The sequence below is a fragment of the Cucurbita pepo genome, chromosome 4 (genome assembly GCF_057944985.1).
Source record: "Cucurbita pepo subsp. pepo isolate OVF chromosome 4, ASM5794498v1, whole genome shotgun sequence".
In the NCBI taxonomy this organism is placed as follows: domain Eukaryota; kingdom Viridiplantae; phylum Streptophyta; class Magnoliopsida; order Cucurbitales; family Cucurbitaceae; genus Cucurbita; species Cucurbita pepo.
In genome coordinates, this window is record NC_141801.1 from 4809815 (window position 1) to 4826341 (window position 16527).

The following is a 16527-nucleotide window of genomic DNA, read 5'->3' on the forward strand; positions in this document are numbered from 1 at the left end:
CCGCCTGGTGAGCCCATGCTTGCATGTGTAGGTCATGTGTAGAAAAGTACGACACATCCAACTTGCCCAGACTGGGAGGACACCTAAGAGAATACGTTTTTAAATGATAGATCTCATTCATGTTGCATGTGTTTGCAATCTCTGACCTCAGGGATGGGTCACTTACTAATATTTGTTAAAATATTAGTCTTGTGCTACTCTTATATTTTAGGTAAAGATAAGGCACCCATGTACGGTTGAGGTAACGTCGCATCAAAGACCATGAAACCTGCGTTAGGGTAGTTGCATTTTATTTTGTAGATATCAGGATAGTCTAGGACATCATTTTAATTTTTCTCTTTGGTATAATTTTATTTTGCATTGATTATCTCTCGTTGTTTTATCTTAAGACTCTTATGCAATTGTATAATTCCATGACATCGTTTTATGAAATTATTTTAAATAAATATTTCTGCATAGAAAGGTCATGTCATGCATATGGTAGCAACTCTATTTCAATAAGGAATTAGAGTCGTTATAGGTTTCATGTTGGAACATAAAAGTCATTCTCATGCTCTTGTGAAATGCTTAGTAGTAACAGGGTCCAACTTGAAAATCATTTAGACTAACATCCATCTACCAATATGGGTGAAGATGATGTCGGCACTACAGTTGAGAAGGGATCTTAGCCATGAAGAACCTGCGCTCGGTGCTGTTGCCATAGTTGAATAGGGGAGCTCAAGTGAGCTAACTCCAACAGAAACCTCGTGGTCACTACAGAAATACCATGATGTAAGATCAAAAAGTAAGACAAAGGATTTATCTCCATTACGTCAGGGGTAAGATTGATTACCTTAGAGGCGTGTCATACGACTTAACTTGAGCTAGCTGAATTTCACAAATAGATAAATGACTTGTTGAAAGTCGAGGCCATTAGACCCGCAAAGACTCTTGTCTGTGGTCACCCAAATGTTGGAAAGAGACCAATTGAGTGGTAGAGGAGGTCACAATCATGCTTGTCTAAGAAATGTTGTTTGTGGCCAAGTGTTGAATGTCTCAGTCATGCTTGTCTAGGACATGTTGTCCATGACCACATGCTCATTCCAAACCTCTTTTACTTGTTTTCATATATAGGTAGGTCTTTACTACTCTGTCTTGTTAATATGGAGGTGTTCATCAAAATCATGTCTACATCCACTAGGGCTAAAATGCCCCAAAATGTACTATAGGAGATGTGACTAGTCGTCAATTCTTTCTATTTGGGTTATATGCTATCAAAGTTGTAGTTATTGCTTATTTGCTTATAACCTATAACATTGCTTTCTTACAAATTATATTCAACGCATTTTCTTACTCATGTTTTCTAAAACACGTCTAAAATATGACCGAGGCTCAATCATACATCCAAATTGTCTGCATCTTACGATTTCTATTTGGCTGACTTGTTTGTCGGGTTAGAACAAGTGCCGCACAATCGCTATCTCACTGCCACTAGAGTGTGATTATGACACAAGGTAGACTCAATATGCCAAGAAAAATCCACAGGAATCTCCCTGTTCAAATTGAGCAAAGAAAACCAGCAAAGAGACTAAGGTTCTGGGTCATCATCAAATAAGTAACAGATATAGTAAGAGTCAAATGGATCCTAGTCATGAATTGGATAAATCTCATCGTAGTGGAAGAGTTATGAGATGCCTCAAATTTTACAAAGACTTAATTGATTGTCAAGTTTTCATGTTAGATGATAAAGTTGAAGGCTTATTATTTCAAAGTAATAACGAGGATGATTATAAGGATAAATAAATCATCTCAATATGGTCGTGTAGATCTTCTTGATGGAGCTAAACTCATAGAATATGAATAGATCTAGAAATGAATAAAGATATTGATTTTCTAACTAATACTAATGACAAAGAGTTAACTGAACGGGAGAGAAAGTAAAGTGGAATTAAACTCTCTCTTGTTACCTTCTGGTTGGAATAACTCGGTATGCCTTATGAATAGAGAATATTATTAGATTCTAAAACGGTAACAAAGACAAAATTGAGATAAAATACATGAAATGGGAGGAGACTTAGTCAACACAAACCAATTAGTCAAAAAGTCAAAAGTAAAAGATACTTAAAAGGAAGAGACCTCACAATTTGACCAATTTGAAGTCAAGACAAAAAAAAAAAAAAAATTATTAGATCCAACTACAAATCAAACGGAACAAACCAATTGGTCAAAAGTAAAACAAACCAAACAAGCAAACTAAAATCATAAGTGGAGTAACCAACTACTACTTTTGCTTCAATATTAATATTGATATGTCGACATTCTCCAAATATGATATCACGCAAGTCTCTAAATTTGGTGTTATTGATGTTTACCCCTACTCACATGACCAGTCCACACGAACTTTGTGGCCTATGCAAAAATCTGATGAGAAACTTTATCGAAGAGAGCACACTCTCCTAACGCGATTGAAATGACACACCTAAGTAGTACAAACTTGTAAATATTATATAAATCAAATTCATAAACTTTCATCTTTAATTTAAAATTTATTCATATAATGTTCTTACAAAATCTCGATTATCCATTTAAAAATTATTAGTGCATTTAAAATAGAGGGTGTAAATTGATTTATGTATGAATGTGTATGAAACTAATATTTTTCAAATTAAATCTGCAATCTAATGCAGAATTTAGACGCGTATGAGATTTGAATGATAAATTAATAGAACGGGATAAAAAATAATTTAAAAAAAAATAAAATAAAAGGAGATTTTCACAAATTGAGATATAGAAATTATTTTCTGAAAAAAAAAAAGAGTAAGGAATTGATTAGTGAAGAGTAATGGTGAACATAGAACTCCAAAAAGGAGAAAAGAAAGAAGGAAAGAAAACCCATCATTTTAGGGATTAAGGATCTAAACTTCTCTCTGCTCAATTTTACAGTAGAGAGAGAGAGAGACAGAGACAGAGAGATTCCAGATTTGGATTTGAGGCTGACTTTCTGAAACGCCGGAACAGATCTTCGCTATTCCTATTGGCTCCTTCCACTTTCTCGCAGACAGACACCCCAACAGAGCCCACAACAACCACCACACTCCACCGCAAACAATCCGCAATTATGTATCACTCCAATTCACTCCCAACTTTTCCCTCTTTCTCCTCTCCTTTTCCACTCTGATTCACTCTCATGCCTGCTTTTTCCCTCCACATCACTCCCCTTTCCCAATTTCTCCCTCCAATCCATCGTTTTCTTTCATGGGATTTTCTTGCTTCTTACTTCTTGGTATTCGCTTTCTTATTCTACTGTTTTTTCTTTTCGGTATTGGGTATTGTTAATGATATGAGAATCCTAGGATTGATTGATTGATTGATTGATTTGTGGGGGGATTTGGGGTTTTTTGTTTTTCACTTTTTTTACAAATTCTAGTTTACTTGGCAATTTATGTCTACTGTTTTTGCTGGATTTGTAGTGAGGAAATCCATGTCTGAAGTGCTTCTGCTGGTTGCTATGGTGGGAGATGATTCTTAGAATTGAGAAATGGGGTGTTTGGTTAGCCGACAGGCGTCTTCTAGAAGTGTAGAACCCCCTGTAGATAACGGGAAGAGGAATCAAATTACTGAGCCTGGTGTCCAAGTCGAGCATGTTCAGGAAAAAGAACTAGAGCATGTTAGTGCTAATGTAGAGGAGCATGCAAATGTGAGCAAGGAGGAGGAGCAGAAGGCTGACGGTGGTCAGGATCGGCCACGAGCAGAGCGGCGAAGGTCGAGGAAGGTTCCAAGGCCTGTTAACTTGCCAAACCATTCCCAGGGAGAGCAAGTTGCTGCTGGATGGCCATCTTGGCTCACGGCAGTTTGTGGGGAGGCTCTCAATGGTTGGATTCCAAGGAAGGCTGATACGTTTGAAAAGATTGATAAGGTGGGTAATCGACTAAGTAATAAGATCCTCCTGTAATGCATTCTTGCTTTCGTTCTTTATTATTATTTTTTTTATACACTCCATTTACAGGCTTCTAACATGATTCTTTTGGTTGTTAGATTGGACAAGGAACGTATAGCAATGTGTATAAGGCTAAAGATATACTTACAGGTAAAATTGTTGCACTGAAGAAGGTTCGATTTGACAATCTGGAACCGGAAAGTGTGAAATTTATGGCTAGAGAGATTCTAATCCTTCGGAGATTAAATCATAATAACGTTGTGAAATTGGAGGGGTTGGTCACATCGCGGATGTCTTGTAGTTTATACTTGGTGTTTGAGTACATGGAGCATGATTTAGCTGGTCTTGCTGCAAATCCATCAATCAAGTTTACGGAATCTCAGGTTAGCTTATTGTTTTTTTGTTTCTTTAAGTTTTCATATCCAAACTGAACATTGGTGCAGTTGTTCCAGGAAATCAAAAGCTGAACAATAATTCTTTTGTTGAAAACATGCTTATTTATAGGTTAAATGTTTCATGCAACAACTGCTATCTGGACTGGAACACTGTCACAATCGTCACGTGCTTCACCGTGATATTAAAGGATCTAATCTTCTCATTGATAGTGGGGGAGTGCTTAAGATTGCTGATTTTGGATTGGCTTCTTTCTTTGATCCTAATCACAAGCACCCAATGACTAGTCGAGTTGTTACCTTATGGTATCGACCTCCTGAACTTCTTCTTGGAGCAACTGATTATGGAGTAGGTGTAGACCTCTGGAGTGCTGGGTGTATACTGGCTGAGTTATTAGCTGGGAGGCCTATTATGCCTGGCCGTACAGAGGTAATTGCTTTCTTTCCTGTTTAGCTTCATAGCTTAGATTCCATTTTCATCATGTGAAATGAGGAATAAGTTTGTCTCACTATCTCTATTGCATTTAATTGCTCTCAATGACTTCAGGACATCTGGCATTCATATGGATAATTTTTTAGTGCCAATGTTGTTCGAGTTCTGATCTTCAAACATTTCTTGTCTAAGTACTATTTTTCTTGGACGTATGAAGTGTTTCATTATGTTCTTGTTTGATTTGGTGATAAGTTTCCAGGGATACTTTGGTTAGAGAACGTGCACTTGAAGTAACTTTTGCAAGAAAATCATGCTCATGAACTGTATTTTATTATTTTTTTTAATAAGAGATAACTTCATTGATGTTTGAAATTTACAAGTGGGATGTGTTATACATTATGCTTATAAAAGATCTTCTCAATTTACAACGAAGGAGGTATCACGGTAGGAAGCAATTTACACCAAGATATGGCATGGTAAACAACATTTTCTAAGAGTCTAGTATAAGTCTATGTCTTCTTCATGGATACTCTTTGATTTTCTTTCTTTCCATCGATTCCAAAAGGAAGCCATAATAAGATTTGTCCATAGTAGGGGTTTTTGCATTCTTGGAGGGATGTTAAGACCATGTCTAATAACTCTTTTACTTCCCTAGGAAAAGTGAGATGCCATCTGAAACTATTGAGAATCTTTATCTAGAAATTATGAGCATATGTGCCCCGCATAGATAAGTGGTTTTGTGATTCGTTGTTTTTCTTGCATAATGGCCACCAACTTGGAAATAGAGTCATGTAGGGCATTTTTTTTTTTGGGTAGATTTTCACTTGTGCTAATGGCTTTATGCACTCTTTTCTATAGGAAAAAATTCACCTTTTTAGGGTGTCCTTTCCATACTGTCTTTGCTAGTATGGGGTTATTGCTTCTACCGTTTCCCCCCTCCCCTTCATCAAATATTTTGTTAAGAAGACCCCATCAATGCTATGATGCCATTTCAATGAGTCTGCCTTTTTTAGACAATATAATTGGAGCAAGGTCAAGGCTTAATTTTGCCCATTCCGTAGCTTTGTTATCCTTTAAGTTCCTACCAAGCTTCAAGTCCTATAATTTGTTGACATCTTTCCATGTTTCTTTGGTCGTGACCATTTTGCAATGAGAGAGTCTATACAAAAGTGGATCCTGCAAGACTAGTGTGTGGTTGTCAATACAAGGGTTAGTTCAGAAAGATATGCTTCCTCCATCATCCATCCTATGGTGAATTTGGTTGGTAATGAGCTTTTGATGCTTTTTTATATACTTCCATGGCCTCTTTGCAGAAGGTGGAGTGGATCGATTTGTACATGATGTGGGAGTATATTTCGTCTTAATAAGATTTCTCCACAAGGTGTTGCCTTTGTGATAATATCTTGATATCCATTTGGCTATGAGAGTTCTATTTTTCTCCTTTATTGAATGCAAACCGAGTCCGCCCTTGTTTACCAAGAGATTTATGGTATTCCATCGGATAATGTGTGGGTCATCTTTCCACAAATAGTTTCGGAATAATCTTTCTATTTTTGTAGCATTTTGAATAGAACATTTAGCAAGTGGGACGGTTGGAACATGTGACTTGTATTAGGGTGAGCTTTCCGCATTTGGAAGTGTAACATGATGACCATGTTGATAACCGTCTTTCTATTTTTATCAATAATGGTCTTGGGTGAGCTTTCCGCATTTGGAAGTGTAACATGATGACCATGTTGATAACCTTCCTTCGATTTTTATCAATAATGGTCTCCCGGGAGGAGAAGGATGTGTGGTTTCCATTTAAGGGCAGTCCTTAGTACATATTTGGCCATTCACCCCCTTTACAACCGAATTTGTTGGGAAGTCTTCGATAACCTCTATACTAATATTAGTGCCCATAATCTTTTTTTTTTTTTTTTTTTTTGAAGGGTGATGTTTTGTCCTAAGAATCTTTTTAAAGGTTTTCACCCTCTCAAACATGTTTTTTTTTATGGAGGACAATTCAGTGAAGAGGATTGTATCATCTGTAAATTGAAGGTGGTTGATACTTAAGCTTTCATTACTCTAAAAGCCTTTTATCTGCCCTTGGTTTTTTTTCTTGGTGAGTTAGCGACTAAGACAATCCATTACCATTATGAAAAGAAAAGGAGATACTGAATCCTCTTGTCGAAGACCTCGTGAAGCATAGATCTTCCCTCTTGGCTTCCATGGATGATTATGAAGAAGTTTGTGGATGAAATGCAACATTTTACCCACACCCACCAGTCATTTGCTACAAGAATTTTTTTTGGGGAAAGTTCAATCGACCTTGTCAAAAGGTATTTCCAAGTCAAGTTTGATGACTAAACCTTTTTACTTCTTCCTTTTCCTTTTGTCTATAAGTTCATTTGCTGTTAGGGATGCATCGAGGATCTGATGTCCCTTTATAAAAGTTGTTTGCTGCTCAATGATCGTGAAAGGGAGAACCCTTTTAAGATGTTCTAATGGTACCCTTACTATAACTTTGTATAGTCCCGTCGTAAGACTTATGGGGTGAAAGTTAGTAACAGTGTGGACATTCATTTTCTTTGACATCAAACATATGTATGATTCATTTCTGTTACTATGTTAATTCCACTTTGAAAAAAAAATCTTGGGACACTCTCTTGATATCGGCTCTAAGAATGTTTCAACATCTTTTAAAGAATTATGAGGTAAAACCATCCGATCTGGGATTTTTGTTGGAGCTCAGTAACTTTATCGCCTTCCCTACCTCTTCTTTGGTGAAAACAGCCTTGAGGGAGGCCGCTTGTTGTTGATCAATTGGGCTCCAATCAAGATTGGGGTCAATGAGGATATCATCATTTGCTTATAAAAGCGTGTAGAAGGACATAAATTCTGAGACAATTTCATTAAAGCTTTTGCCTTGTGTCAATATAATTTCCTAAAATTTAGAGTTTATGTCGCCCTCTTCCTGCCATTGTTTTCTTACAGTCTCCAAAATTGCTCTCCTTTGCTACCAATGAGATAAGTTTTGCTTTCATGAGCTTTTTATGTGTGGGTTGAACTAATTGTGGCAGATCCAATTTCCTCCACCTGATTAGAGAGCAATTTCTGTAAGGAGATTGTTTCTTTCTGTAGAAATACAACCGAAAATCTCCTTGTTTCATTTCTTGAATACTGCTTCTTGCCTTCTGAGTTTGAATCAGTTGAGTTTGTTGATGAGAAGATTATATCTGAGTTTGAGACAGTTTCCTCCATTTGATCAAGGAGAGCAAAATTGCATTAATGTATAAGGTCTTGAGTGCGTGCATTGCCATATCCCATGTAGATCATCATGAGAAAGCATGACTTAATATCAGGCAAAATAGGAACATTACGCCTTTGATAGGTCATTTTATCTCCAGTTTTCGTTTCAGTGATAGAACTCCTCTTTGATTGTGTACCTTGCCTAATGGTGCATGATACCATTACCATCTTGGCTTTGCTTTAGTGATAGGGTCCCTTAGATATGTACATGAGCCTTTCAGTGTGCTATAGGTGCTTTTTTGGTCACATTGTTGAATGTGGTTGACATAGATATGTTCCATTGATACCTTTGGTTTGCTAGATTCTTCTGTACAATCATTTTACCATTGAATGAATGTTTCGAATCTAAAACAGTTACCACCTTTTTTTATTGTAACCAAACATATGAATGTAGTCAGGAACATTGCATGGTTTAAACTTTTACATAGGTTGTTCTCGTCTTTTCTGAACTTAAATCTTTCTAGCATTCTCTGCCTGCTGTGTTTGCTGATTATGTTTTTGCTCACCCAGGTGGAGCAACTACACAAGATATACAAGCTTTGTGGCTCCCCTTCAGATGAATATTGGAAAAGAGCAAAGCTTCCAAATGCAACATTATTTAAGCCCAGAGAACCTTACAAAAGATGTATAAAGGAGACATTTAAAGATTTCCCGCTATCTTCCCTGCCCCTTATAGAAACGCTTCTTGCAATTGATCCAGTTGAACGAAAGACAGCAACAGATGCATTAAATAGCGAGGTAAGCTAAAAAACTATCAGAATAGATCTCATTTATGATTTTCACTTCTGTCATTAATCTGATCGAATATATGTGGTTTCATTTACTATACACATCAATCTTCCCACTACATTCATCAATCAAACAAAGTTTTGTTGCTTCCTATGCCTTTTTCTGGTTTGGTTTCATTAAGACAGCGTACTATGTCATTTGCATCAATCTTGTCCTTGAAAATTTTGCTAGTTTTAATATCATTGTCTTGATAGTTTCTGCCGTTAATGAGTGTAAGCAAATTGGTGGCCACGTACTGCATGTTAGTCCATATTACTGCTATTTCAACTTTCCATTCTAACACCAACTCATCAACTACATGGACCATTGGGATTAACAAATTTAAGTATTGGGACAAAATTTGATCTCTCAAACGTATAATGTTGAAACTGACACAGTTATAGGGGAATGAATGATAGAAGACTATAGATTATAAAATATCTTAATTTTTAATTGAAATTAAAATTTGATGAGAAATAACCATAGTTTATTAGATGTAAATTTGTTTGTTAAATGAAGTTTGAAGCGCACGTGGGGATAAAAGTCATCATTACATTCACATGTTCTTGTGTTCTTTTTGTTTTTCTGTTTGTCATTCATTGCTGCATTCTTATTGAATATGAAACATAGGTAAATTTACTATCTTCAATAGTATCTAAAGTTATTATTATTTGTTTGATTTTAACAATTGAAATTAGTTTCATATCAGGAGTGTGGAATGTTATTGAGGAATATCTTCCCAAGGTGTGTGTAAAGGGATTCATTGGTTGGGCTATGAATAAGATTACATTTATTTGTTGGCCAGAAAGCAAAATAGGACTTTAGGCCTATTAGTTCCGTTACCAATTTGTATATGATAATTCCCAAGCCCTTATTAATAGGAAGAAGTTATTTAATATCATCTCTATAAGCAACGGGTGTTCCTAGTATGCGCAGCCAATTTGGGTGTGCTTTTTTGAGTCCTTTGGGGTTTCTTTGGCTCGTAATATAGATTGCCAGATGTGACTGGAGGAGGTTGTGTTATTCACTCTCTTTCATGATAAGGACAGAGTTCTCTAGCAGGCTCTTTTCTTCATGGCCGTGTAGAGTATTTGGCTTGAGAGAAATGGTAGAATTTTTGGAGGGGTTGAGAGGTGTTGGTAAGTAACATGGAATAACATGATCTTTGACTTTTTTTCTTTTTTATAAGAAACTAATATATTAAAAAAGACAGAAAAGGAAAGACAACCTAAGGGCTGGGGGATGAGAACCCCACCTAAAGAGCTACTTACAAAGGCTTTCCAGTCATTGAAAATATGAGAGAAAGAGTAGTTACAAAAGAATTTGCTACCCATGATGCCAGCATGAAGCATTCAGCTGTTCATAATCCCAAAAAAATACTCGAGTAGACTTTGAGGCAAACTTCCATAGGGTTCTAGACTTTCCTTTCAGCTTAACATTAGGAGGCAATGCAAAAAGATGTGGTCCATGAACTCTTCATTCACCAAACATAGAGAGCAAGTAGAGGGACATAGGGCAACACTTGGATACTTTTTCTGAAGTCTTTTATGATTGTTAATCTTGAAGACTGATCTTGAAAAAAAAGATGTATGATTTTATTGATTCATCCTTTTTGGTTAATGTGTTGTGGAAAAGGAAAACATGAGTGTGTAATTGGTGAATGAAGGCTCTTAAAGGAGCATGTGGAAACTGGAAAATGATTTTGCAATCCTAGTTTTCTCAATTTCATTCATTGTTGTCTAGGGGATCGAACTTGTGTTTGTTTTTGGTTGATCATCAGCTACGGAAAGTTATTATCCCTAAGAAGACCAGGTTCTGGCGGTTTACAAGGGGATTTTAAATCCATAATTGTATGCTGCAAGCGGGCAATGGAAGATGTGTACCACATTGTTTATGGACATCAGGGACGATTTTCTTTCGTTATTTTGGCTCTTAGTAGAAATTGTTGGTCTATGTTGGAGGAGAGGCCTTTCTACAATCACCATTCAGTGGTAGGCTTGCCTTTTTGGCCATTATTTGGTTGGAAAGGAACTGGAGATTTTTAAGTGTGGAGAAACTGGGACCATAAAAACTCTTCCACCTTTTTTTGGCTTCTAGACTTCAAATCAGCAGAATCAGTGGGCCTGAAGGGGAGCTCTAACCTCTAAGCTCTTCAAAAAAACTTATTTAGAAGTAGAGCGGATGATGAAGCCAAATCCTTTTATCCTCCAAACTTCCAAGCTTAAAGACATCAATGGTATTTATCAACCCTGTCCAGCTTTGAATTTCTCTTTCAAATAGGTCTCTACAATCTGCTAAGACTTTCTCTGCGGGATGTTATAAAGATCAGGATAGACACTATCAAGAGGGCTATTCCAATCCACTTATCTATCCAAGGCCTCATCCTTCTACCATTTCCAGCTTTTAAACTTAATGAAATTAAGAAACAGGGCAGTATTTTTTGCAATATCAAACCAGGGTCTTCCATGGGCACTTCCTTTTGGAGGGAGGGAAAACCACCCATGATTGTCGACTCCATACACACTTCCTATAACCTTCTGCCGTCAAGTGCCTTTTTCATTTGCAAATCCCTATAACTATTTCAATGGGAGCATTGTTTCTCTGTTAAAAGGAGCCGGTCCCAAGACATCCATAATAAATATGAAAAGAAGTCCATTCCCAATTAACAAGGTGTCGACATATTTTAAACTCTCCTCCATCCCAAAAGAAGTTCCTTACCAAACGGTCCACTTCTTTAGTCACACCCTCTGGGGCTTTAAGGAGCGATAAATAATAAAGGGATACTTGAGCTAACGTTTCTCCCTCCTTTAGATAAAAGAAGCCCGTGCCATTTTTTCAATTTTGACCTGAATTAATCCACAATAGGATCCCAAACCTCGAGGTATCTATGGTTACCCCAGGACAAAGCTCAAGTAATTAAAAGGAAGGACCTCTATTTTGCAACCCAGAAAATCAACCTCTTCATATCCAACTTAGCGAGCTAATATGCCATGTGCCACCAAAAAAACAAAAAAGAAAGAAGCTGATTTTATTACATCTTATGTTGCTGTCTCACTCTTCCCTCTTGTGACAACTATGCACCTCTTCATAATCAGGGGTCTATCAAGAACCAAGTTTCGTTCAGAGTGAAAGTTCAAAAAGGAAAACCAGACAAAAACAGAGACAGGAACAAAACAAAAGGATCCCTAAAGAGAAGAAAGAAGTTTACAGAAAGACTCCAGTTGTTGGTATTCAGGGAAAAATCCCAGAAAACATTGTCAAGTAGACTAGAATGGACCTAAAGAGAACCGTTGAGGTGTTCCACACTCCCAAACTTCTTTCACGACTCCTCCTACCCCCTTTTAAGCCTTATACCAGTGTTTTTTAAAGCTAAAGGTGCACGCACAACGGATTTCCAATGCTTAATGCAAATAATGAGATGATAAAAAGTTTTAGTAGAGCTTTATTCTGTATTGTAAGGAAAAATGATTATTTTCTTAGAAGATCCTTGATTTTCTCCCTTACAACTCAGAAAAGCTTAAAAATTGGCAGGAACAGTAGGAAGTAAAGCAGACTTCATTAATGGAGCCTCTGCTTTTTTGAAATGAGGCACATGGGCTGTGCCTTGGGCCTAGGCGCATTAGACTCCTGCCTTTGGGCTTTTCAAAACAGTCTTCAAAATAGCAGAAAAGCTAGTCTGCCAAAGATTTCTACTTCTATTAAAAAAGGAGGTTGTAAAATAATTTCCTTTATCATTGAACAAAACATCTCTGCTTGGAACAAAGGACATCTCTCTAAAAGCTTCCAAGAACCTAATAAACCAAATATTTTTAGCAACGGGGACTTATAAAGAAGAAAATCAACCCTTTTGTTCGGATGGAACAAAGGACATAACAATTGCCTGCTTATTCTAAATGGCCCTCTAAGAGTTGAAAATCATGCGCAAGGGGGCCCTTGGAAGAAGGAACTTACATGAGGTATGTAGAGATTTCTTTCAGGGGAAGATTTGAAAGATGAGGGAAGAGAAAGTGATGAGAATATGGCTAAAGTAATAGTCCTCCCAAAAAATGAGAGCAACTCTCATCCCTAAACGAGAAATTTTCGAAGCTGAGAAATTGGGGTTATCATTGAGAAATAGCTTTTGAAGGATCCTTAAACTTTTCAAGTAAAACTACATTAGAGGCCGAACTATTCAAATGACGCCCATGCTTACAGTCATCTTGTGCCATGACATCTGGTTCTAAGGGAAAACACCTCATATAATCCAAACCATCCTCCTCACATAAGATTCCACTAAGCCTTCATGATTTTCTTTAGTTTGGCATTAAAAAGAAAAAGAAAAAGAAAAAAGGAGTTCTGATCCCTCCTGGGGGGGTTGTCATCATTCATTCATGAGAGACTGAATCAAGAAAAGCCTATTTCTTTTGGAAAGTACATTTTACTCTAAATGAGAAGCGTTTCTGATCCAGGATTCTAGAAAGAAAGCCTTGTTGGATTATTAATCCAAAGGAATGCCCAATTACTGGAAAGGAAGCTGGAAACCCCACATCGCATAAGTTGTGCAAACCTAGTAAGCTCAGGGAAATTTACAATTCACTTCTGCCATATACATCTCCTATTAATTTTTAGGTTAGAGTCCTCCTAAAACGTATGACAATTTTGTTAAAAATAATGAAAGAATCCCTCCCTATCACAATATATAGATATATATATAATAAACAATAAAAAAAATAATGGCCATCAGTTGCATATTATAAATGAGTGAGGATCTATTCTTCCCCGCTTTTTTTAATATCTGTGAGTGCCTGGACCAGCTTGCGTGCACCTTTACTATTCTCACGGGACAATTGCTCGACCCTACTAAATAAAGGAAATGCAAAAGTTCTATTAAGAAATACTTTGAGCTATTTTGTGGATGATTTGGATCATTGATTGATAGAAAGCTTCACCAAAAGATGCAAAATTTCCTTGACTTTATAAGAAAAAGGTTAAACCTGCACTTATATACAGAACTAAATATGTTGTATAACATGCATGTCTACTTTAGTCAATAACCTATATCTTTTAACTTGTTATTTTTTTAACTTTTACAAATCTTGGTAATCTTTTTTCTTTGCAATGCAACCTCCTATGCTTATTTTTTGTTTCAACTTATGAGGTAGCTTTAATCAGGGAAATTTTCGCAGCCATTTGGATGTATTAGATTTTACATTCTCACTTCTGTGTCTGCTATAATGGGAATTATGCCATATTTCTTGTATGCCTTTCAAACTTTGTCCATTGCAATACAGTTCTTCATGACAGAGCCTTTAGCTTGCAAACCCTCCAGCCTCCCGAAATATCCTCCCAGTAAGGAGATGGATGCTAGAAGACGGGATGATGAAGCCCGGAGGTATGAATGCCTTGATTTCAGTTTCTGCTCAATATATGCCTGGTTTGTTTTGTGAGCTATTGAGAAATTTGGGCAAGCTATTTTCATGAAGTTGAGGTCTTTTCCCTAAAAGATGTTCTGATCTCTTCAAAGATTTGGCCATTATAATATAAAATGGCTGGTTCTAATGGTAAAGAAGCTGAAGATACCTGTCTTTTCTGTTTTTAGTTTCGGTTAAATTTACAAATATACTGCCTGGGCTTTATTTAGTTCTTGAAGTTTTAAAGGTTTTAGTGATGTTCTTGAACTTTAATTTTGATTTGTTACTATGGATAAGTTATGTTCATCAATTTTTAATTTCTGTCTATAAAGCTTTCTCAATTATGCATTACTTAAATGTTGATGTAGTGCCTCATTCGACTAACGAATGTTGATTTGGTACGACATAGTAACAGGTGTCCCAAAAGAATAGACCAGCCAATAATAAGAGCAAGTAGGGTAAAACATTTGGTAGAATGGGTTTGGCATAAAACATTTGGTAGAATGGGTTGGCATAATACAGTTGAAACTAATTATTTTTGGCTCATCTATGCTTATTTATCCAATTTGCTTACTCTCTTAGAAGAGATTTCATTGAGTAAAATGGCTTACTCTCTTCTCTTTGTGCCACCTATTGACCTGTGTGATATTGTTACTTGTTAGTAATACAACATTAACGTTTAATTAAGGTGTTAACAACAAGAGCTTATTAGAATTTAAAATGAAAGCTTAGATTCTAAATTGATAGACGATGTTTGTAAATTAACTTTAAATCTTTCTTCAAGTTAGAGTGTTAACTTTCTCCCTCCAACACACAAGTGTGCACTGGGAAGATCAAGTGTTTGAAACCATCAGCACTGGGTGTAAGTTGTGTGCTCAAATTACTAAAAAAAAAGTTTAAAAATAGGACTTAAAAGCTAAAAATTCTTGCAGCCGAACCGAGCATCTGAACAAAAATGATGGAATTCAACTAAACTGACCATACAAACCAAAATAGAATTCAACTTTTTTTTTTTTTTTGACAAAGCTTGGGATAATTGTTGCTATTATTCTTTAGTCCTGTGAACTTGCTGTGTCTTTGTTGAGCATCATTCTAAATCGGTTTTTTTTTGCAGACTAAGAGCAGCTAACAAAGCCCAGGGAGATGGAGTGAAGAAAACACGCACACGTGTTAGGGCGATTCCAGCTCCTGAAGCCAATGCAGAAATACAAACAAATATCGATGTAAATACTCCTCTGCTAAGTTCAAAACTGTCAACCAGCTAGACATTGTCTAATAGTACAGTATATCATGTCCTTAGATTTTCAGTGTTAAACCGTTTGAAATTGTTGTACCTTGAAACAGAGAAGGCGCTTAATTACACATGCAAATGCAAAGAGCAAAAGCGAAAAGTTCCCCCCACCGCACCAGGACGGAGCGCTTGGCTTTACGCTAGGATATTCACGGCATATGGATCCATCCGGTGTTCCTCCCGACATACCATTCAGCTCGACACTGTTCACTTACTCTAAGGAGCCAGTCCAAGTCTGGTCTGGTCCACTGGTCCCTGGTGCTGGCACTGATGCTCCACCTAGGCAGAAGAAGCATGTGGGAGGTAAAGGCAAGAAAATCATGGTCTAAAGTTTTGATAAGATTGTGATCGTACTCTGCCTGTTTGCTGATAGGAGTGACATCAAATTCTTCCCACTGTTCATCCAAAAACATTGACAATCAATCAGCCGGGCCTTCTCTAAGCTGAAAAGATCATGAATTTTAAGGTCCGAGAGTTCGAGTAGCATCGATTTTTCGGTATTCATAGTTGCTTTGATCTAATTTTTTCCCCCTTGAGGAAGGGTACGGAAATTTTATAGATAAATTTGCTTTTAAGTGATGAGAAATTTAACAAAGTTATGTATATGTTGATTTGTTGTGTCCCAAATTTTCCTTATTGAAGTTACCGTGACATTCTACAGAAATAGTGACCTCACAGTACAAAAAAATTCATTATTATCGTTTGATCTAACTTTCTTATTCTTTTCTCCATAACATTTATTGTAATTCAAATTAAGTTTTCGTTTAGAAAATGCTTACTTTTTCAGCTAATTTTAAAATGATTTTGACTTATTCCTGTATAAATTATGAGATTTTCAAGATTCTAAAGGACTCCAAGAGTAAGGAACTTTATTGAGATTCATTCATGACCTTAAGCGTAATTATGCAAGATTTCACAAAGGGATTAGAACATGTTTCGGGTATGAATCTTAAGGGAAAAGATGAACTTACCCTTAAAGGCCCCTTTTTAAGAAATCAAGGTTTACTACGAATACAAAGTGACAATATGCATAAAAATATTATATG

General features: G+C 36.6%; 1 protein-coding gene across 2 annotated transcripts; it reads left to right on the plus strand.

Moving 5' to 3' along the window:
• Nucleotides 1-2876: 2876 nt before the first annotated feature.
• On the plus strand, nucleotides 2877-16192 carry LOC111792742 (putative serine/threonine-protein kinase At1g54610). Of its 2 annotated transcripts, none has more exons than XM_023674318.2 (8): nucleotides 2877-3262; nucleotides 3450-3895; nucleotides 4015-4299; nucleotides 4421-4738; nucleotides 8543-8770; nucleotides 14071-14171; nucleotides 15305-15413; nucleotides 15535-16192. In XM_023674318.2, the coding sequence occupies exons 2-8, from the start codon at nucleotides 3518-3520 to the stop codon at nucleotides 15808-15810; spliced, it is 1695 nt and encodes a 564-aa protein (XP_023530086.2). In that variant the 5' UTR covers nucleotides 2877-3262; nucleotides 3450-3517; the 3' UTR covers nucleotides 15811-16192. The 2 variants fall into 2 exon arrangements, with proteins under 2 accessions (XP_023530086.2, XP_023530087.2); XM_023674319.2 differs by having other exon boundaries at nucleotides 2877-3099.
• Nucleotides 16193-16527: the final 335 nt, after the last annotated feature.